The sequence below is a fragment of the Talpa europaea genome, assembly GCF_964194135.1.
Source record: "Talpa europaea genome assembly, chromosome: 12".
Taxonomy (NCBI): domain Eukaryota; kingdom Metazoa; phylum Chordata; class Mammalia; order Eulipotyphla; family Talpidae; genus Talpa; species Talpa europaea.
The window spans coordinates 52,815,637-52,839,752 of record NC_140079.1 but is presented as its reverse complement, the minus strand read 5'-3'; the positions used below and the strand labels follow the sequence as shown (position 1 = coordinate 52,839,752).

The 24,116-nt window shown below is 38.0% G+C and overlaps 1 protein-coding gene across 2 annotated transcripts in view; it reads right to left on the bottom strand.

Moving 5' to 3' along the window:
* PLA2G4A (phospholipase A2 group IVA) overlaps positions 1–24,116 on the bottom strand; it is a gene marked incomplete at both ends in the record, with an annotated part of 113,051 nt that overhangs the window by 67,992 nt on the left and 20,943 nt on the right. Inside the window, 3 exons of one of the 2 annotated variants that reach the window (XM_084249715.1) lie at positions 1,756–1,793; positions 12,422–12,535; positions 13,159–13,307. In XM_084249715.1, coding sequence (XP_084105841.1) covers positions 1,756–1,793; positions 12,422–12,535; positions 13,159–13,307 — 301 coding nt within the window. The remainder of the gene's footprint in view (positions 1–1,755; positions 1,794–12,421; positions 12,536–13,158; positions 13,308–24,116) is intronic. The other variant, XM_084249716.1, reaches the window with a different exon arrangement.

Here is a 24,116-nt window from a genome sequence, read left to right as displayed (position 1 = left end):
TTTTAATTACTACTTGCTAAAGAACAAATTAAATAACCCAAAAAAGAAGAGGTATGATTGTTACTGAAAAATGTAACTGTAAATATTTAATTTCCATGAAAATTTTAAAAAATAGTATGACTAATAATTTTAAAAAATGTATTGAGGCAATATTTAAAAATATTTTAAATATCTATTTTCTGGAAAATGACTGTGACATTGCTATTCTCATACATTTATTTTGGGAATGCATATTCACAATATACTTTGAAAAATGGTCAGGCAATGAACATCAAAAAGAAATTACGTATGTGTGCACCCTTTTACCCCGTAATTGTATTTTGGGATATCTACTTTAAGTAACTGAAATTTTTGAAAATTTCACTTAATCATAATATTCAGTAATAAGGAAGTGGTCATTAAATTATATATCAAAGATTTGGATTACACAATTATTAATTTTGTTTATTATAAAGATTATGTAATGAGGGGAAAGAGTAAGATAGTGAATTAACATTATTTTTTAAGCCAAGTCTTGGAGAAAATTCTTTTTCTATTACTATTATTATTACAATATATTAGGTTTGTTGTCATTTAACCATTTTAAAAATAAAAATCCCACCCACACAATTGTATCTCTGAATCCCTCTCAATTTCATTTCCACTTCCTTTCCTGCTCCTCAGAGTAAACTATTTCCCTAAGCTTGCTTTTTTATTATTCTAATGTATTGATTCAAAATTTTGCAATATACATGCAGTCTTTACATAACATGTAAAATCATTTTATAGACTTAAAATAAATGCTAGAAACAGTATATATTCAGTAAAATTTTTTTCCATTTTGTTTTTGAGGTTCATTTGTTTATATAAGTAGAACTACTTCAAAATATTTTTACTATTATGGAACATTTTCATTATATGAGTATAGTATAATTACCCATTAACATTAAGGTTGCTTCCATTTTTTGAAACTATCGCTAAAAGTAACACTATGAGAATGTGGAAAAGTTTCCTAAAAATATCCTCTTTAGAAAGAACATCTGATTGAATCATTACAATAGAGCTGCTTATAAAGTACTCTTATTTTACATGAGTAAAAATGTAATTAGAAATTTTTCAGCTTTAACATAATTAGTGGGGGGAGATTTAAATCCAGTTTTTATTCTGGGATCAATCTTTCCTATAATATGCTATACTGATCATTATTTTACATTAAGTACAAAAAGCAGGAATAAAAAAAAAAGCAGGAATAAAAAAAAAATCTATGAACAAAGCAATGAATATAGCTGTTCAGAGAGATTAGTCCAAAAATAGCTAGAAGAAAAATCTCATTTATTTTATTTTTTGTATTGTGTCTTTTTTTATTGGGGGAATATTGGTGTACAACATCGTATGATTTGGAGGTATAGGTTCACATCACTTCAAGTATATGTGACCACATCTACCATACCCAATTGGGCCCTTCCACACTTTACTTCACACCATTTTCATCCCCATCTGATAGCTTCAATTTTCTAGAGGAAAGGCCCTTTCTAAAAGTTCTTACCCTGACATCAATTAATCACCAACTGAAAAAATGGAAGCAAAGAATGGTATATTTGCGAGTTTTTAAAAATGTCATTTAGCTAGGAGAGAGTATAAGAAAATGGGGGTGGAGAAGAACACCAAGCTGTCAGGATTATTATTTCACATATAAAAATACATTCTTTAAATCAATTAAAATAGGTCTGGAGATCACTCCCAATATTTTCTATCCAATGAAATAAGTGCACTTACCAAACTTCAAGAGACATTTCCAGAATCATTTCAGTGACCTAAAATAGATATATTGATCAGATTAGATGATAAATGGACATGTATTACATAGAATGCAAAGTCAAAATAATTTTTGAGTGCCAGATTACTTTTAACCTAATAAAACACCTAAAACAAAAAGTAAGAGTTCCATTACAAATATATTTCAATATATTTTTCTTGCTATTTTTCATAAGTACTTAACGATCATGCCAAAAAAAAAAGAACATAAAAAAATAAAACAAACATAAAAAGGCAATTCTTATGTTTGCCAATAAATTTCATGTTTGCTAAAATCTTAGCAAATGAAAGAATTGTCTTTTCATGGTGCTTTCTGTTTTCACTAAGATGAAGTAGTTCAGTTCCATAATCATCGTTCCCAAAACATGATGATTGCCTGAAATCTAAGAACTATTGAGATGTTGCATTAATTACTGAGGAGCTCTCCCTAGGCTTTAAATTCAAAGGCAGAAGAGGCTGGGAAGTTAAAAAAAAGTGTGTGTAAAAATTCACAAGACTACATGTGGTAAGTGTGGGTTGGAGTAGGCAGGGCACCAAGCCGAGATGGGCAGCGGCAATCAGGGGCCAGTTCACTTGGTCCACTCAAGAAATATCTGCCAATGGGATGTGGGGCTTAGGCCTTAATTTTTTTCAACATGTATATGAGCCAACCAAATATATTGGAGGACCCCATCATTCTAATGGTGCAATTTTTGTTTAATGGAAAAGACTGACTAACAATATCTACAGCACAGAAGAGATATTTAAAGATGTCCTTTCAGACACTTTAAATCTTTTGTATAGAAAGAACTTCTCAACATTATCTATGCCATTATTCACGAAAAAATGTAATTTTAGATTGTTATGAGGACCAAATGAGAAAATACTTTGGAAGTTGCTGCCTAATTATAAGCTGCTGCTATTATTTTTTTATTATATCAGTTACCATAAGAATATAGAATGAGGCCTCCCTGGTGACACAAGGGGTTAAACACAGTACTGTGAAGCTATCCGCAGCTCCCTGGTGACACAAGGGGTTAAACACAGTACTGTGAAGCTATCCGCAGCCTCTGCAGCACAAATTGGGTCCCTGGCCAGCCAGGGAGCTACCCACATGGTACAGCAGACCTCTCCTGACTCACCTGCTACTCCCCTCAGCAGTGTATTCCAGTAGATCTGCCTGTTCTGCTCCCCACTCTGTCTCTGGTGAATCCTGTCACCCCCGGCCCCCGCATCTCTGGCCTGTACCCCCCTTCTTGTATGCATAAATAAATAAATGTTTAAAGAAAAGAATATAGAATGTATCTGTTCAATACCTTCAAGTAGACGTATGGATGTACCTTTTAAAATATGAAGATAATTTTAGAACCAACATAAAATGCTATAGATTATTGGGGCTCTGTTTACCTTTTGATTTCTGGGATGGAAAAAAAACAACTAGAAGGAACTTTCCTAAAAGGTTAAAATAAGTTAATTGATAGCTCTTAGGTTAGAATTTAATAAGTAAGAAAAAGGAATTGAAACCCTCAGTACAAAAACTTGCCTCTCCCACTAAACTGTAAACTCTGTCTTACATAGGCCTCTGTTACTAACTCATTGCACAGCAATTGGATACAATATATACTCAGTAAAAATTGTTGAATCATGGTGCACATGTATATGTGTGTGCACACATGCATGTGTGTATGTGTGTGGCAGATCAAGCAAATTTTTTTTTTTTTGTCAAGAAACATGTAATTACTACCAGAGATAAAATCATGACGGTCTAACCCACACAGCAATTCCTATGTCTGGAATTCCATTAACTTTTATTTTTCCAAGGAGCAAATAAATATTACTTTCAAGTCAATAAAATAATCTAGAATCCCAGTACAAACAGGATTATATATGCCCAGATGAATCATAGTTCAACTATAAGTCAGAAGGTGATTGGATTTAAAACAATGAAGGTGGTTGCTGTCATATATCAATGAAAGCACTGTTCACACCACATCCCACATGTTATGTCTATTTTCTACTTCCAAATTTTATTTGGAGTCTTTCCCAATGAGGGTTTGGAAAACATTTTGTATTAAATGAGGTTACTCTGGATATTTAGTAAGAAAAACATGAGCAGAACAGCCTTATTTCCCCCCCAAAAAATAATATCTGAAAGCTGACATCAAAGTGAAATTAGATTTAATGTTTTTATCTCTGGAAGTACCATGGGATAATGGAAATTAAATCCAGTAAAATGGATTTTTTTTCTAACAAGTGGAAAGATGTGAAAGCTGATATGAACCCGCTTATCAAATGAAGACCTTCATGACAGAAAGTGTTCAGGAAAAGGCTAGTTTCCCAATTGGCAGATCCCTAAGCAACCATATATTAAGGTATTCAATATCTGAATATCTTTAATGCCTACTTGTCCTGAAAACTTAATAAATTAAAGGAAAACCAATGGTGCTGTGTTCATGGCCCTATTTGTCTTCTCCAGAAAACGTCGCTTCTACATCCATCTATGGCATTCTCTTGGCTGAGTCATTCGTGATCCTAGACAGATTGATATGATTCTTAAATGAAGGCTGGCTGAGAGACAAGAAGACAGAGGACTTTTCTGGCATTTGGGAGTATTACAGAATGTGTTGGCATGGTTCTTGTCACACAGACTGGGTGCCTCACTTCCACATGTTGCTCAAGTGAATTCCTCACAACAGAGGCCATTTTAAACTCCTGCACTAGATGTACTATGTTCAGACATGCTATGAAGATTGACATTCACAAGCTCTCTACCCCTTTTTAGCTGGAACATGTCATTCGGATAAAATAGCCACAAAAATATGTACTTCCTGTGAGGCATTGAACAATTATTGTAAACTCCTTCCCACACACTGTATAAAGCATTTCTGCATTTACAATCTTCCAGGTTGCTTCATTATCAAGGCAATTAGAAGAAAAGGTAACCAAAGCTCCCCGCTCGCCCCAAAGCCATGATACATAGCTAGGAGCCAGAGCAAACGAAACGAACTCCATCTCTTGCAGGAATTGTAAAAGTTAGAAGGAGGCTGTCCTCATCATATATTCTTGTGGAAAACAACAATCTCTTCTTTGAATTTCACATAGAGAACAATTTCGGATGTGTACATTGGGAGACATTCAGTTGGAAGAGGGACAAGAACAGGGGAACTAGAGGAAGACTGGCTACAAGCTACATCGAAAAATAAAAATTCTGTATGATCCAGTTATCCCACTTCTGGGTGTTTTTGCATAGAAAACACCAATTCAAAGAGATACACCTATCCTCATGTTATTGTAGCATTTATTCACAATAGCTAAGGGTTAGAAACAACTTAAGCATTATCAGTGCAATTATCGAGATAAAAAACATGTGGTATAAATATCTAGTGGAATACTACTGGGTTATAAAAAAGATAAAATCCTGCCATTTGCAACAACGTGGATAGACTTAGAGTAAAATAAGTCAGAGACAGAAAGACAAATACCATATGATTTCACTCATATGTGGTACATAAAGAAATGAATGAACTAAATAAAGTGAAAATAAACTGTTGGATCATAAGACTAAATTAGTGGTTATTAGAGGAAAGCAGGGAGGGTAATGAGTAAATCAGGTTCAAGTGGTGTACTGTGTGGTGAAGGATGGAAATAGACTTTTAGTGGTGAATGAAAACATATACAGATGATCATTGTGTTCACCTGAAATGTATATATATATATATAATATTATATATAAAGTTATATATATATAAAGTTTATTAATATGGAAAATATTACATACCAATATATATACTATAAATCAATGTTACGTCAATAATTAAAAAAACTTTCTGTTTTCAGTATCAGATATTCTCTGTATCATTACTAAAGCTACTGAGGAAAAAGTCAAAGCTTGTTTATATAATTTTTCCCTTCTGTAACTCAGAAAGAGAATATCCACATTCTGACATTGGGAATTTGAGCTGTTACTGTCTGACTCCAGTGTACCTGTTCTTCCTCCGTGCATGAATGCCCCGTTCCCATCAACTCATCGAGACACTGTTTCTGGAACATACTTTTCCCCTCTAGTCCCAAAACTATGAGTAGCTCAGGTAGTTCTCTCCACTAGACAACCTTCTACCTCTTGAGTGATCCAACCACATAAGTCTAAGCCACTGATGTCCACCAAAACCCCCTGTAAGCTTTTTGCCTCTCTGTCCTCATCTCCACTGCCCCACCTACTGCTCATCATGTTCCTGCTACTCAATTGGCCAGCAAACCTCTACTCAGGACCTTTCTATTCAGAGTGCCCTCTGCCCTCAGGTATCATCAGAGAGGCTTAGGTGAGAAGAACTCCACCTCTTCTAGGAATTATAAATATCCGTGACTACATTATAACTGTTACAAATTTATAAAAGATTTAAGTGTTTATAACATTTTGGGGACTACATCTGTATTTTCTTTCACACTCGTATACATAACCCCCTTTCTGCCTTTCCGAGTTTATTTAGCACTTATTACTAACACTAAAACAAGTACCTTTTCCTGATTCATCTTGCTTCTTGTTTATCTTACTAAGCATACATTTAGCAAGGATAGCGATTTTTGTTGGTTTTGCTTGCTGCTGAGCAAGGAAGAGCAAGGAATGCCTAAAGATTGCCACATAGTAGGTGCTCAATTGTTATCTGTGAGCTAAATGAATAACTTGTTATAACTCTCATTACACATATTGTCTGCATGATTTATTTGTCACAAAATTTTAATATGTGAATACAGAACTGTATTTAATGATATATGAAGTGTTTAGGGGTGGTAAAGCATATCAATGGTCTGTAATTTGTTTATAAATGTATCATAAAAGTAAGATGGTTTGCTAGGAGGATAGAGAGAGATGTGGCAAAACAAATAGAGTAGAACTAATTGTGGAATTTAGGAGGGAGTAGTATGGGTGTTTGCTTTATAAACCTTTCAGCTTTTTAAAAAAAGATTTATTTATTTATGCATACAAGAACTGGGGTACAGGCCAGAGGTGTGGGGGGTGAGACGATTCACCAGAGACAGAGTGGGAAACAGAACAGGCAGACTGACTGAAATATACTGCTGAGGGGAGCAGCGGGAGAGACAGGAGAGGTCTGCGATGCTATGTAGGAAGCTCCCTGGCCAGCTGGGGATCAAACTCACACTGCAGAGGCTTCAGATAGCTTCACAGTGCTGTGATTAACCCCTTGTGCCACCAAGGAGGTCCTAAACCTTTCGACATTTTAAGTTTGAAATTTTCTTTATATTTTATGAATTTATTTTTAATTGTGGTAACACTGATTTGCAGTGTTTATGATTGTACTTTGATTGTGATCTCCTCCTTCGGGTGTTGTTACCACACTGCACCTCACCAAGGCAACCATTATCCTCCACCATCTTCTATTGAGCTCCCTCATGGCTTTGCTCTCACCCTTCCCCTTGCATTGGCTCAGTTCTACAGTCAGGTTTTTAGGGTTTGTTATGATTCATTTTTACCTGACCCTTTGTATCGCTTCTCTGTGTTCCACATGTAACACCATCTGGTATTTGTATTTCTCCTTTTGACTTATTTCATTTGAATTTTTTTTCAAGATTTACTTATTTATTTATGCATAGAAGAACTGGGGTGTAGGCCAGAGGTAGAGGGGTGAGAGGAGTCACCAGAAACAGAGTGGGGAGCAGAAAAGGTGGATTGACTGAAATACACTGCTGAGGGGAGCAGCAGCCGAGACAGGTGAGGTCTGTTTTTTGTCATATGTGGGTTAGCTCCCTGGCCAGGAGCTGAGGCCATAGTGCTGAGACTTAACTCCTATGCTACCAAGGAGGCCCTGAAAATTTTTATAATAAAATTTGGGGGAAAATTATGCTTTAGAGATGCCTTCTTTAACTATATAAACTTTAGCGGCACACCAGCTGTTCTGTGTAACACTATCTATTTTATTTTCTTTATAGTGTAGCACTATACAGTAGTTATCACTCACTGATACTGTGTTGATTATACTTTCACTGCCACCCACTGACATTCCCCATTAGAATGTAGATGTCCCAGTGTATGGGCAGGACAGGCCACAGTGCAGGTTTTCTGATCCAGCAGACTGCGTAAAGGAGGAGTCAGAGTCCTCAGTGGCTTTTGCAGGTCTTTTATTGGGATTTACCAGGCATATGGCAGGCAGGGGTGCTGGGGGACCGGGAGGCTGGCAGGCCTCCCAGCCCCCAGCAAGTCTTCACTCTATCTGGGCTCTCTGGCGTTCTCTGCTTCTCTCTCGGCTTCTGCTACTTCTTTCTTGGCTTCTCTTTTGGCTTCTGTTCGTTCTTGGCTTCTGCTGGTGTCCCCATGATGCCGCCCTTAAAAGCCCAGTCTCAGTCCAGGTGAATCCCATCCACGCATGCCCACACCCTATTCCAGGTCCCCGCCATCAGGCATGCATTCAGGACCGCAAGGATCCATCATCTATCCTGATGGCGGGAGGGCAGAAAAGCCTGACATTTTTCCTTACTGTAGGGTAAAGAAAATATCAGGCTTTTCTGCCCTTCCGCCATCAGGATAGAATGATGGATCCTTGTCCTGAATGCATGCCTGATGGCGGGCACCTGGAGTAGGGTGTGGGCATAGGTAGATGGGATTCAGCTGAGCTAAGACTGTGCTTTTAAGGGCGGCGTCACGGGGGGGCGCCAGCAGCAGCAGCAGCAGAAGTCGCAGCAGAAGCCGAGAAGCAGCAGAACGAACGCCAGAGAGTCCAGATGGAGTGAAGACTTGCTGGGGGGCTGGGAGGCTGGCAGGCCTGCCAGCCTCCCAGCCCCCCAGCCAGCACCCCTGCCTGCCACGTACCCACTGAACCCCAATAAAAAAACCTGCAAAACTACTGAGGACTCTGACTCCTCCTTTACCCGGTCTGCATGGGATCAGAAAACCTGCCCTGTGCCCATGTCCTGCCCTTTACACTTACCCTACAACCAGGAACCAAATGGTCATGTATCATTCCCTGTGCTATTTACCCATCACATAGAATTTTGCCTAGAACATACAAATGTTCAATAAATAACTCCTAAGTAGGTAAATGAGTGCATAAATGCATTATTTTATTACTTATCAGTATGTATTCCTTTTCAAACAAATTCCTTGGTATGGCATTTTTGCAGTATCTTTAATATTTAGCAAAGTTTTAAGAGCACAATAAAAGCTCAACTTATCCTATTAAGAAAAATAATCTGTTGACAGGTCAGACATTTAAAATTAAATAATAAAAATTTGTATTATTGCACTATTATTATTTTGTGATCCTATCTATAAAATGGGAAGAACTGAAAGCTTTTGGGTGAAAATGGTCAAATGAAAAATAAAGCATTCTTTCTACATCACAGAATTATATAAATTAGAAAGGATCTTAGAAATAAGTTAATCAAAACCTTTATTTTAAAGATGAAGAAAATAAGACAGAGGGAGAGAATGATAAGTTAAACATTCTGGAAAAGGGTTAGCAATAGAGACAAAATGAGATTCAGACTTTCCCAATTCCCAGTTATTTTTGCAGCTGGCTCCTGGACACAGACATCACTCTGTGTTGACCTAGGATAACTTCAGGATGACAAAACTTTGAAGTTTTTACTGATAATGTTCTCTGTGAAGATTGTAGAGAAAAGACTGATCTCTCAGAGATGAGGAGAGACTGAAAGGCTAGCAGGAGGGCACGTGTAGAGTAAGGAAAAAATGTCAGGCTTTTCTGCCCTCCCGCCATTAGGATAGATGACAGAACCCTGCGGTCCTGAATGCATGCCTGATGGCGGGCACCTGGAGTAGGGTGTGGGCATAGGTAGATGGGATTCACCTGGGCTAAGACTGGGCCTTTAAGGGTGGCGTCACGGGGACACCAGCAGAAGCAGAGAAAGAAGCTGAAAGAGAAGCCAAGAGCAGAGAAGCAGAGAGAAGGCCGGAGAGCCCGGATAGAGTGAAGACTTGCTGGGGGCTGGGAGGCCTGCCAGCCTCCCAGCGCCCCAGTACCGCTGCCTGCTGTGTACCTGGCAATACCAATAAAACCCTGCAAAACCACTGAGGACTCTGATTCCTCCTTTACCCGGTCTGCTGGATCATAGAAAACCTGCAATGTGGCCATTCCTGACTTGAGGAGGAGGGGGCTTCCCCAACAGCCACACACACTGACCTTCTCCCCACACTGTCACAGAACTGTCATTCAGATTAAAGCTGTAAAGGACTTCAGAACACAGCATGAAGAAAAGCAGTTTGGCTAACCACTTCCTCAGGCCACACAAAAGAAAAGTGATTATGTAAGGTACTTTATTTTTTTTTCCACATTTTATTTAAATTTTATTTTTATATTCCCCATACAATTACAACCCCCTTATATTGACCCCAAGCCCTCCTTTCCCCGCCCCTACCCCCCATAGAGTGTCTCTGGTTCATAGTTGTTTGTTGATTTTGATATTTTCTTTCTTATAGTTATTCATTTTCCTGGTCCCTTATTTAAGTTTTCTAGATTCCTGCTATGAGTGAGACTATCCGGTATTTTTCTTTTTCTTTCTGACTTATTTCGCTGAGCATGTAAGCTACTTTAAATTCAGGAATGTGAAAAAAACAGTCTGTAGCCTCCAGACTACATGTAATAATATGACAATATCTAAAAGCCTTTTTTAGACCCTGGAGGTATACACCTAAGCAGAGGAAATGACCAGAGAAGGAGAAATACATGTTTTCCCACAAAATCTTCTCTTAGAATCAATCTTTGTGTCAGAGAGACTGAAAAGTGGAAGGAAGCAGTACACTTTGGAAAGTTAATTCACACTCACAAAGGTCTCAATAAACATGTAGTGAGATGGGATCCTAGCACCGCGTAATTGGTGAGGTCTGTGATTTTAACCTTTGACTACCTCTAATCTCTTTACCCTGCTACTCAACAACCCTTACCCACCAGGCCCTTGAACTTGCCAGGCCTTAACTTGCTCTCTTCTTTTAAGACTCCATGTCTTTTCGGTTTCTTCTGCCTGGATTGCTCATAACTGCTTCTCTGACCACTGAAATTCTTAATTTCTTTATGTACAGTAACAGCAGCAACCAAAATAATAAGCATTTACGTAATGTTTACTATGTACCAGGTACTGTTCTAAGATGCACTAGATGATGTGGATACATCTATGTGAGTATAGCACTTACATATATTTCTATAATAAATGATTATTATATATTTAACTAATAAATTATGTGTTGATAAAGATAAACTAAGTAGTATATAATCATATTTCATATAAGTGAAATATAATTATAATTCATGGTAACTCATGGTATCGTTGCTAAATTTATCTTTTTTTAGATTTATTTATTTATGCATACAAGAACTGGGGTACAGGCCAGAGGTGTGGGGGGTGAGAGGACTCACCAGGGAGAGAGTGGAGAACAGAACAGGCAGGCAGACTGAAATACATTGCTGAGGGGAGCAGCAGGTGAGATAAGACCTGCTGTGCCAGGTGGGTCAGCTCCCTGGCCAGGGATCAAATTTGTGCTGCAGTGGCTGCAGGTAGCTTCATAGTGCTGCGTCTTAACCCCTTGTGCCACTAGGGAGACCCTCATTGCTAAATTTAAAAACCCAAGTCCCCATTCCTTGCCCAGCAGGCAAGTTAGGGAGGCTTGACTGGATAAAGGGAGGAGGTGGAACTGCCATGGAAACCTGAGTATTAAGCTGATGCTCCAAAAAGCTGATGCTTTGTTGTGCTAATTCACATAATCAGCTAGGACACACCCAAGACAAGTCACCCTAACCAATGGTGCCTGGAGTATAAAAAGAGCCTGGGGGGCCTCCCCGGTGGCGGCGCAGTGGTTGAGCACTGGGTTGAGAAGCTGCCCGCAGCCTCTGCAGTGCCAGTTCTATCCCCGGCCACCAGGCGAGGGTCCCACATGGCGCGCAGACCTCTCCTGCCGCCCACTGCTCCCCTTAGCAGTGTATTTTGTCAGTCTGCCTGCTCTGCTCCCTGCTCTGGCTCTGGTGAATTCTCTCACTTTCCCTTGCCTCTGACTGTACCCAGTGCTTGTATAAATAAATAAATAAATCTTTTAAAAAATAAATAAAAAGAGCCCCAGGACCCTCACTAGTGGCAGAGGAGACCCCTCCTGTCTTGTCTGCTGCCTCTCATAGTAAATCCATCTGTTCTATTTTTCACTCGGTCTCTGGTGAATTCTTTCACTACTGTGCCTCCCGACTACACGTAATAATATGACAATATCTAAATGGATATAAGATATACATTTGTAATATTCATTTTATTGCCAATACACAGTATCACAAGAGATTATATGTACATAAAATTAAAACACTTAATCATAATGACTCTCTTGTGAGATATAATCTCCATTTTACAGATGAGAAGACTGAGAAGGAGAGGAGCTAAGTGACTTCACCAGGATAAAACAGATGGTAAGGGACAGAACTGGGATTTAAACACCAAACAGCCTGGCCTGAAATGCCAAGCTGATCCCCACATCAAGAGGTTACAAGTCATCTACTGAAACCAAGCCCTTCCTGTCCTCTTCTCATAACACAATCTTTAGTCTGTCTTCCCACAGCACTCTGTACACACCTCACAGGCACACATCTCATAGTATGGTGATATCTTTTTATCATGCATGTAATTCTGTTGTGTTACTTACTTGGTTGAAAACAAAAGGAACTTCTTTCTTCTCTCCCACTTTCATAGATGATATGGGGAATGTCGCTGTCCCTAGAGTTTCATCCATGACGTAATTGGAATCCATTAACGTGATCTATACAGAGGGAAAGCTAGACCATGACTATAAAGTTTCCCTTGGATATATGGAATCTACATCCAAAAATTCCCATGACATTTAACAAATTAAATTTTTTAATTCATATTTCTCATTTGAGAGCCTCAATATTCAACAGGTAACAATACAGCTGTCTTTCCTTCCTGAAGTCTACATTTGCTATTGAAATAATGATGATTATAAAAAATCTTCCCAGTTGACCTATTTCATTATCCTGCTTTCAAAAATGGAACTTTATCCCCTCTCAAAAGAAATGTCATTTTGGAATGTAAGACAAAAATTAATGCAGGAAGTCCATGCAATTACATTCAAAAGGATTTATTATAACTTATTTGAAAGGGAATTGAAAATATTTTTATTCTTTCATACTTGGATCTTCTTTAAAACAGAAAATATGTTTTCTCTGAAGTACGTGGGGGAGGATAATGGCTTCTTCCTAGCCCTACATAATGTCTTCATTTCCACTGGACCTTCACAGAATTGATGAGCACCATTTACAAGCTAGACTACCATGTTGCACAGCTGGATGCCAACCACACCTACTTGAGCATCAGTGTCAACATGAAGGTGACCATTTAACAGTCCCCAAATAATTCACTCACCTCCAGAACATTGTCCTGATTGGGATCCAAAATAAATTCAAATGTCTCATTCCACACAGGATTTACATCATTATTAAAATGTCTTGTTCTCTTCCTGCTGTCAGGGGTTGAGGATATGAAAAGTTCCACATATGGATCTGGAGTGTCAACTAGAGACAGAAAACACAAAAAGAAGAAGGCAAAAATGTGATTTATGATTTCTAATTTGTTTATATCAATATGTGCTGTAAGGATATTTTCAATGAATCTATTCAAAATGTCTGAGATAATATAGAATACCACAGATTATATACTTATTACATAGTATGCCTCTCCCCTGCATGTCTTCTGTGAGAGGAATGGGTTATTAGGTGATTTATCCAGAATTCCTCTGTCTACCTAGAGGAGATATACATTTCTGTTCACTGCAGCCAACATATCAGTCCAACTACTAGACAATCATTGTGATCTCACCCAACAAGGAAGGTTAACATAATTAACATGATGATGACAAGACCAGGGATTCAGGATCATGATGCTTGTCTTCATTAGAAGAATTGACCTAGCTTTTTATTTACCAAACAAAATAATGAAAGTGTGAGATAAATATTGTTAATTGTGACAGGGTTGCCTTGTATGGTTGTGCAGGTTGGGTACTGCACAACCCTTAAGTGGTGGCATTTACATTAATAGTCAACAAATAGTTCTGTTTTATATTTAATTTTCCAGTTTGGAGCTAATACATTTTTGGTCAAGGGTAGTTAAGTCTCAAAAGTAACACTTAGGGTTCTTGCTGAAAACATACTCCTGTCCCCCATCCCCTAAAACCTATAATCAGTAGCTTTACAGTGGGATGTCTGCATTTTAGTTAATCTGCCTGAGATAGTTAATAATCCAGCTGAGTCTGATACTTTTTATACTTTTTATACTTCAGATATATTATTTTAGAGAAAAGGAAACAGGTAGTTATTGCAAGTTCTAACTCAATGTTTATATCTTCCAACAGGGCCATGGCAGACAAACTAGCAAATAAAAAGACTGAGTGGGAGGGTGGCAAAGGAAAATGGACCAAAGAAGAGCAGTAAAAATGTTATTTAAACATGATTTTAAAATGTTAAGTAAACATGTGATTTTAAGGGGAATATTCAATTAGCACTTCTTTTTTTAAAAGAAGATTTATTTATTTATGCATACAAGAACTGGGGTACAGGCCAGAGCTGTGAGGGGTGAGAAGACTCACCAGAGACAGAGTGGGGAACAGAACAGGGAGACTGACAGAAATACACTGCTGAGGGGAGCAGCAGGCCAGACAGGAGAGGTCTGCTGCGCCATATGGGTAGCCCCCTGGCTGGCCAGGGATCCAACTTGTGCTGCAGAGGCTTCACAGTGCTGTGCTTAATCCCTTGTGCCACCAGAGAGACCCTCAATTAGCATTTCAAATGAAATGTACAAAAATGTATCTCATCATCATCCCTTAGGGTTCATTCCTTCTAATGGGGCTAACAATCTCTTTTATGTTCCCCCCAAATATTAGAAAACATGTAACTAGGCAAAAGGCAACTGAAAAAACACAGTGTGTGGGAAGGAGGGGCATGCAGACCATAAACATCATTCATTCATTCAACAAATGTGAGTGACTACTATTTGCCAGGAAGTGTCTGTCTAGAAGCAGTTGGGCTTTGATAGGGAGCCACACTCAAAACTGCAGATGTGAATTATGGGAGTGAGTCAGATGCTAATAGCCTAATTTCAAAGGCAAGGATAAACAGGAGACAACCAGATATATTATGCCAATGACTCGTAACTCAGTCACCTGGATTATTACACACAAGTAAAGTCAAAAGCAGGGGTTGAGAAAGTGTCTTTTGAGGCTTGATCTTCATTTGAATCTTTGAAGAAGAGGGAGAGGTTTTCTCGGGTCAAACAAGAAAGGGAAAGCAGAACGGGAACTTCCCTGGGAGAGACCAGGTGGTAAGAGAGTGCAGCAAATTGAATTGGCAGAAGTTAACAGTGATATAACCAGCTGGCTCTGCTATTGTAGACTCAGTGGGTCATATAATGAATTCAAATTCTGACAAAACGATAAAATACCATACAACAGCATGGCTACACTGTGTTTATAGGTCAAAATATCAATAGACTTTTATTGGAAACTAGTGCGGAGCTCTCCCCTTCAATTCTTCTTATTTTTATTTTTCAGTAAAGACAATATTTTAGAATTTTTGTCAAGAGTAGTAATTTTCCTAGTTTCTCCTCTTGCTTTGTTAGTAAGCCACTTCAAAAGTTAAGCTGCCAAAGGATGCAGGACAGTGGAAAACCACTGACGGCTGCAAACTTTGATACTGCAGTCTGCATAAAGTCTCATCTTTGCAAGCTACGATCTGTAGCAGTGGGAGACATAGAATGAAAAGTAATTTTAAGAGGCTGGTTTAAGAGTGGATTATGATAACCACATCTCAGTTCACTTTCTTCACTTAATTTGTAATCTTTGCTGGCATGGAAGGAGAGGGAAGCTCTGAAAAGGATAAATTATAGCAAAACTTAGCCCAACACTTTGAAAATTTCCTAGAAATGCATTAAGGAACAAATGTCTAATGTAGGAAAAGAAACAGTATTGTTTCTTTTTTACACTGTGTACTTATTTCAACACTTGGTGAATTAATGCCCATAGGGTAAATAGGTATTGAGTCATTGTTTCAGCTCCACCTTAATTATTTCCAGCCCAAGTGGTGAAGCAAAGAGGCAATGTGTGGGCAAAGACTCACATCCTTTTATCTAAATCTTGACAAACAAAAATGTCAGTGGTATGGGATACAGATCTTCCCAAAAGATGGCATGAAACTACATGCACCAAAAATAGTTTCAGAATTCCAGGGTTGTAAAACTTCTTGTAAACTTTAGTGGTTTAAATCAATAACAGGTCCATCTGACATTTTGGTTTTGTCCAAGTAATATATTTTATGATTACATTATAGAAGCTGATGATAGTTTCTAAACTCCTAATTTTAATTATTCTCCATTTACTTTCTCATAGTCACTTAGCTAACAAGCAACTTGACCCTTTTGTTTCAAATAAAGATGACCTAATAACTGACTATAATCCTTTTGATATACAGAAAAAAAAAATTCCAAAAGGAAAAGTCCCCACAGATTCACAGCAAAGATATCACATCCTTAACAGCTATGGTCTGCTGAGAGTGAGTTTAATTAAAGCAATGTTTCTCCAATTGTAGTCCACAAAAATATCTTCACAGAACCATCTGAAGTGTTGTTAAAAACGCAGACACCTTGCATCTTCACTAAGTCTTCAGAGCGGGTTTGGAAATCTGCATTTTTGACAACTTGACCAGATGATTCTAATGCACATACATTTGAACAACTATTTAAAAGTATATTACTAGAATCCATTATGGGCCTCCCCGGTGGCGCAGTGGTTGAGCGCTGGGTTGCGAAGCTGCCCGTGGCCTCTGCGGCGCCGGTTCGATCCCCGGCTGCTCCCCGGCCACCGGAGGAGGGTCCCACATGGTGCGCAGACCTCTCCTGCCGCCCGCTGCTCCCCTCAGCAGTGTACTTCGGTCCTTCTGCCTGTTCTGCTCCCTGCTCTGGCTCTGGTGAATTCTCTCACCCTCCCGTGCTTCTGACTGTACCCAGTGCATGTATAAAACAAACAAACAAACAAACAAACAAACAAACTAAATAAATAAAGCATGCCTCTATAAAAAAAAAAAAGAACAATGGTGTAATAACACACATAGACAAGCAGAGAGGTGTTGGCATTCATAAATCAGTGGGCACCCTGAGCTTCTGTCATGGAGTATTCTGCCCATAGACTGTATCAAGTGCAGGCAGTAATTCACTTCTGCTTCCCTCCAGGCATTAATTTTCAAGTGGCCACATGAAAATAAATCCAAGCATAAAGTGCATGTGGGTGTGCTGGTTGGCAGTCTAGTGAGGATGATGGCCTGATAATCGAGTGTTCTGCTTCAGTCACCATCAAGTGTGATGCCAGAACAAGACCAGAAATCCAATAAGCATTTGTTGAAAGAAATGCCTCTGAAATACTGTTGTCAAATGCGGTCATTCTTTTGAAACAGCTATGATTTCATGATAGTGGTAAGTACATGGAGAACTTAAAGCTTTAAAACTTAAAGGCTTAAAAACTTAAAGGTTTTATGCCAACATTTTCACTACCCCTAAGTCCACTCTGTAGACTGAGTTGCTTGCATAAAACCTAGAGAAGTGATGATTAGTTCCATGATAAATATATGAATTTCAGTAACTGTCCCTTTCCTTTTTAATGTGTGTATAGATATAAAATAAAATTTTTATATATTTAATATATATATGTGTGTGTATACATATACACACACATATATATAAAATTCAGTAACTATCCCTTTCCTTTTTTAATGTAAATATTTTAAAGGATAATACAAAGAAGTTGGCAGATTGTAAATGTGTAGTTTAATTTTTATGAACTGAACTCACCCATGATAACACAACCCAGATCAAGCTACAGATCACTACCAGAATTCCAGAACCCTCTTTCACCTCCATGAGGGAGACTCTACCTGTCTTTCATCCTAAGAAAATAATTTTCCTGTAATTTTTTTATCTTTCTATAATTAGAAATAGCAAAACAGAATATACTCTTGGATCTGACTTCTTTTTGTCCACCATTATGTTTATGAGAGTCATTCATACCAACATGTGTAAAATTTCATATTCACTAATTACTGATGTATTATTGATATTAAAAAGGGAAAGGGACAGTTATAAATATTTCATAAAATGTTTCTCTACTCCAATGTTAATGGAGATTTGTATTATGTCCAATTTAGACAATTATCAATGGTGTTGCTATGAACATTTTTGTACATGGTTTTTGATAGATGTTTTTTGACACACATACAAATGCTTCTGTTAAAATATCCAAGAATTTCTTGGGACACAGAATTACTTGAACATAGAGTTGTTATAGCATTGTATATCCTGATGTTAATGGTCATGTGGCAGCATATCCTTCCCAACACTCAGGATTGTAAGTGTAGTAATTTCAAATATCAAAGGGATGTGTAATGGTGCTTCCATGTGGATTGAATTCATACATCCTTTATGACTATGTGAGATTAAGTATTTATTCATACATTTGTATTGGTCTGTTGGATATTCTCTTAATGAAGGGCCTACTCAAGATTTTGTCCATTGTTTTCCTGTTGGGTTGCCTTTTTTTTTTTTTTTTTTCTGATTGGCAGAGTACATAGTCTGGATATGAGTCCTTCAACAAACACACAAATTATTAAAAAAAAAAAAAACCTGGGTTTTTTTCTTTCCATTACTTTAATGATGTCTTAACAAAAAGAAATGCCTACCTTGAATATAGTCAAATGTGCCCATCTGTTTCCTTATCAGTCAGCTTTTTGTCCTTGGTTCAGAAAACTTTAACTTTTCAATTCATAAGATTTGTATTGATTTCTTCAAAAATCTTATTTACCCTACTTTCTCAAGTCCCCTACCATATTCATTAGTCCTCACATAAGGACACAAATAAGACTCACACTTCACTGGGAAAGCAAAATGAAAGGGTTGGATGTACTCTTTCAATCTCTTTTCCCTATATCTCATACTTTTAATATACATATATTTAAACTTTTCTTTACCATACTTAAGTTTTCTCTCATGTCTCTGAAGAAAAAGTATTCATAAACACTTTGGTTAATTCTATACTATTCCACTTCCTTTCAGATATTTTTCCCTACTCAAAAAATTATGCCATAATTGCTTTGCCCTTGGTTGCTTCCTCTCAATCTATAAATAGAAACAAACATTGATTATCCTAAGAAATAAACTCTCATTAATTCTGCCAGTTCTTCAAGAACTTCTCTCTCCTCCACCAACGATTTTGAAAAACTAAATATAGGCTAAAATTGTTCACCCTAAATCCTGTTATCCGGGGCCTCCCCGGTGGCACAGCGATTGAGCGCTGGGTTGCGAAGCTGCCCGCGGCCTCTGTGGCACCGGTTCGTTCCCCAGCTGCTCCCCGGCCACCAGAGGAGGGTCCCACATGGTGCGCAGACCTCTCCTGCTGCCCGCTGCTGCCCTCAGCAGTGTACTTCGGTCCTTCTGCCTGTTCTGCTCCCCGCTCTGGCTCTGGTGAATTCTCTCACCCGCCCATGCTTCTGACCGTACCCAGTGCATGTATAAACAAAACAAACAAACAAATAAATAAAAATCATGAATAAAAAAAAAATACATGCATCTTTAAAAAAAAAAATAAATAAATAAATAAATAAATCCTGTTATCCATAAATTTCCAATCTACTATTCTCCTCTTTCTTACCATATCTCTCTATTGTAAAGTTCTTCTCCAGTTTTACTGCGATATAATTTATATGTAACATTATGTAAATTTATAGAATGATGGGATACCCTAATAGATTGCCAAGTGATTACCACATAAATGTTAGTTAACACCTCCATCATCTCACATAATTGCCATTTCTTTTTATGTGTGGTGAGAACACTTAAGATCTACTCTCTTAGAGCAACTGTCAAGTTCATGATATAGAAGCATTAATGACAGTCACCATGCTATATGTCAGGTCCCTAGAGCATGTGCCTCTCTTACCTGGAACTTTACATAATTTGATTCTCTCTCCCCATCTCCCTCATCCCCTGACCCATTTGACCAACATGCCCTTTTTGTAACTTTATGTAAAATTCAGTGAGCTTTTTGTCAATTTTTGGCATACATATACATGATATCTTTGTGCAATTAGTCTCTTTTTGTGATATCGGTTTATCATTATTTTGTGATTCCAGACCTAACTATCTACATGTTTCTTCATTGTATATTCAATATTCCCCTTACTTTTCCCCCTTAACTTACCACATTAATTTGGAGGCTTTCTCTTCACATATCTTAAAAAATCTTTATAATATTCCTTCAAAAGGAAGCAAACCCTTTAAGACATTTAATGTGCATATAGTCAAAACCAATTTGTAAAGGAGTTGTCACAATTCTTGATATAGTCTTAAAAACACTCAACATGAAAAAGGAACTCTGCTACATGGCTGGTGGGAGTGCAAACTGGTCCAACCACTGTGGAAAGCTGTCTGGAGGTTCCTCATTCTACTACAAATGGAGCTACCATATGACCGGGCAATTCCACTCCAAGGGACCTACCCAAAGGAATTTAAAACATTGATTCAAAAGGACACTTGCACCCCTATGTTTATTGCAGCACTATTTACAACAGGTAAAACCTGGAAACAACCCAAATGCCCAAAAATAGATGACTGGATCAAGAAGATGTGGTGTGTATATATATATATATATATATATATATATATATATATATATATATAATGAAATATTGCTCGACAATCTAAAAAGATAAACTGATGCCATTCCCAGCAACATGGATGGAGCTAGAAGGAATTATGCTCAGAGAAATAAGTCAGAAGGAAAAAGAAAAATATCGGATGGTTTCACTTATAGCACGAATATAGGGGAACCAAATAAAACATCAGTGTAAAAAAATAATAACAATACAATACACAACAAAACAAAAACAGACAATTATAAATCAGAGACATCCTGCAGGGGAGGAGGAGGGAGAGGGATCAGAGGGAGGGAGGGAGGAGCACAGGGGACTGAGGTGATGGTGCACAGGTGCACTGGGGAAGGAAATTCTATGGGGACTAAACCGGGGGCAGGGTGGAAGCAAATATTCTTTAAAAATGAACAATGATGTTAAAATGCCCCCTCAGCCAACAATGCATCATCAATCCTATAGTTTAATTGACCTCAGATCATTTAAAGCTAATTTTCTTCAAGGTTTAAAGAGCAACCATGAAGTACTCCCTCATTTCCTCAAGGCTGCAAAGAAGAGGAGGTACAAACACAACAAATTCGAGGTTTTGTTTACATGTCCATATATAATCTATTGCTGAGGAATATGTTTTGAAAGATGGGGAAGCTTTTGAAACATTCTGAATCAATTCTGGATTTTCTTTAACTCTTCCTTGACTATGGATTGCACATAAATATTTTGTCTCCTTAATCCACATCTGTGAGTCCCACCTCTACTCTGAAACCTTTCATCTTGGATGCCTTGAAAAATCACCGTATGTCTTGCAAATACCTGGAAAATCTCCCAAACTCAATGTGTACAAGACAAATCCATTTTCTTTTTTTTTTAATAAAGATTTATTTATTTATTTATACAAGCACTGGGTATAGTCAGAATTGTGGGAGGGTGAGAGAATTCACCAAGCCAGAGCGGGGAGCAGAGCAGGCAGAAGGACCAAAGTACACTGCTGAGGGGAGCAGCGGGCTCAGGAGGGGTCTGCGCGCCATGTGGGACCCTCCTCCGGTGGCCGGGGAGCAGCCGGGGATCGAACTGGTGCTGCAGAGGCTGTGGGCAGCTTTGCAACCCAGTGCTCAACCACTGCGCCACCAGGCAGGCCCTAAATCCATTTTCTTTTTATCTTTCTTTCCCGAAATGCAAGACAAAAGAAAAAAATCTAAACGACTCCCCAATTAAAAGTAAATACTTGTTCTTTTTACTCAATTTTCTATTTTATTTAATTCCTAGTTCCAGAGCTAGAAACATAAGTCATTCCCTTTTACCATCTGTCTCCAAGTTTTACCTATTCCACCTATCACTTTTGACTCCTCAATTCTACTCAAAATATCACTGCCCCACGAAATGCAGTACCACTTGTCATGTGGACTATTAACCTTATAGTTGCTTATTTCCTCCCATTTTTGGATTTTGGGGCAACATACTTTTGACTTGACTACCTATCAAGACAAGTCTAAAGGTGCTGAGAAAGACCCACAAGAACCCCCACAGCAGACGGTCTCTGTCAGAGATCTTCTTTCACCACACATTGATCACTCTCACAGATCAACACTTAACTGTTAAGCAGCTCTGGAATCCACGTTTCGAACATTCCACATAGTCACGTGGCGGCTGGAATGTTCATTCTAAGAAAACACTGCCATCCTTTTATTTGTGCATATCATCATGTTTTCTTTTGACATTCTAGCTGATAACTGAAAGTTATTCAAGTCATTCTCCTTGTTCTAAAAAGATACAAGATAAAGAGTCCAAAGACTGCACACAGACACACTGCACACTGCACACTGCACACTGCTGAGAGAAAAGACATGTTCCCTCTATTCCCTTAACTAGCTCATACATCCCTAGTGGACTAGTTAACCATATTGCTATTGGGTAAAATTGGTCTCTATGAGTCATGTTCCCTGGAGATCTCATCTGCGTACATCTGCACAAAAGTAATTTCACCTAAAGCTTCAACTTCCTGGTTCAGGTATTATTCTATCATGTAGATAACTGAGTTTGTTAGTAAGTTGATCAAGGTCATTTATAGACAGAACTATAACCTAGCCTTTCCAAGCCAAATTCTTTGCCCTTTGAAATATACTGACACTAACAACTCTTATCTATTTCTGTTTCTGTTAAACTATAAACTCCAGAATGCCAGAGGCCACATTTTTCCTATTCAATATTGTGTCAGAGTCTAGCACAAAGCCTGAAACATTACAGGAACAGAATAAATGTGGCTGAAGAGATGACAGACTAGCCCTGAATAACACTACAGAAAGGTAATCTTTATAGGCACAGCAATCTCACCTCTTTGCCTTTTTCTTTTACTCTTGGGTAACAGGTCTCCCCTCTCTGGGTGCTTTCTTTGTCTTCACCTCATTTATTTGCATTTTAATATAAATCACTGTCACACTTTCTTTCAAGTGTATTTTTACTCAACTTTTATTTCAAGCACTAAAATGTCAAAAAAAAAAAAGTGCTTAAATCCCAGCATGCCTCCTTTAAGAACTCCCAGGAATGGGGCAGAGTGTCAGGGGACCAGCTTATTTACATGTAGCAGCCTCTGGTCCTTCAGAATGGTTTCTAAATTGGAATTGTTATGGCTATAGATGCTGAAGGGAAGTGACTGAATTCGTAGAGATGCAGGAGCTGAAAAAGTTAGTGAAGACTCCAATGTGGTTTAGTGGAAGAGAACTTTGGCAATGAATATATATATTCAAATATTATATATAATATTATATATATATGAAAGAAAAGGACAACTAGGAACTCAAGCAAACATAGGTACACCTGTCTCCCATTTGAAATTACAAAGCAGTTTTATTAAGACCATTCTGAAACCCCTTTATCAGGCAGTCTCCCATTTCAGCTTTCCCTATTTTTCATTTCCTTTGCTCATAGTCTCAAGAGTACTTTTTAAGGCCACATGTTTCCTTTAGTAAAGACAGAGAAACTATCAGAATGTACCATCAGTCAAAGGGACACCAGGAAGAAAGCTTAACTCATAGTTTGACTCAGTACATTTTGTGTTAACAATTGACTCATTACATTAATGAAGTGGGTTAACAATGGCATCGAGCCAATGTGTCAAAACGATTGTAAGAATATTGACATTCATGAGAAGACAGAGAAAGATGCATGCCAAAGCAACCCAAAGGAAGCTAAATGTAGATCTAAAACAGAAATGAAAGTTTTGTTGCCCTTTTACTTAAATGTCCATGATGTGTTTTTGGAAGGAAATTAAAATGCCACTGTTATCAGTATGGATGCCTGGAGTATTTTAAAAGTTCATAACCTAGAAATGTTTCTTGGAAACTGTAAAGATTGAATGGGACAAGTAACTCTCTAGAAATTGTTATGTAGTATCATAAAACATTAATTTATATTATTAATTTTAGGCAAATGATTTAACCATTCTACTGCATGCAAGAATAATTTTGTTTTAAATTGGGAGTTCTCAACCTCTACACTATTGATATTTTGGGTCAGGTAATTCTTTGGTCTGAGTTGCTGCCCCTACTCTCCCAGTAGGCTCCCACAATTTTGCAACTGAAAATGTCTCCAGATATTGTCCAATTTTCCAGAGGGGCAAAATCGATCCCCCAATTTAGAACCACTGCA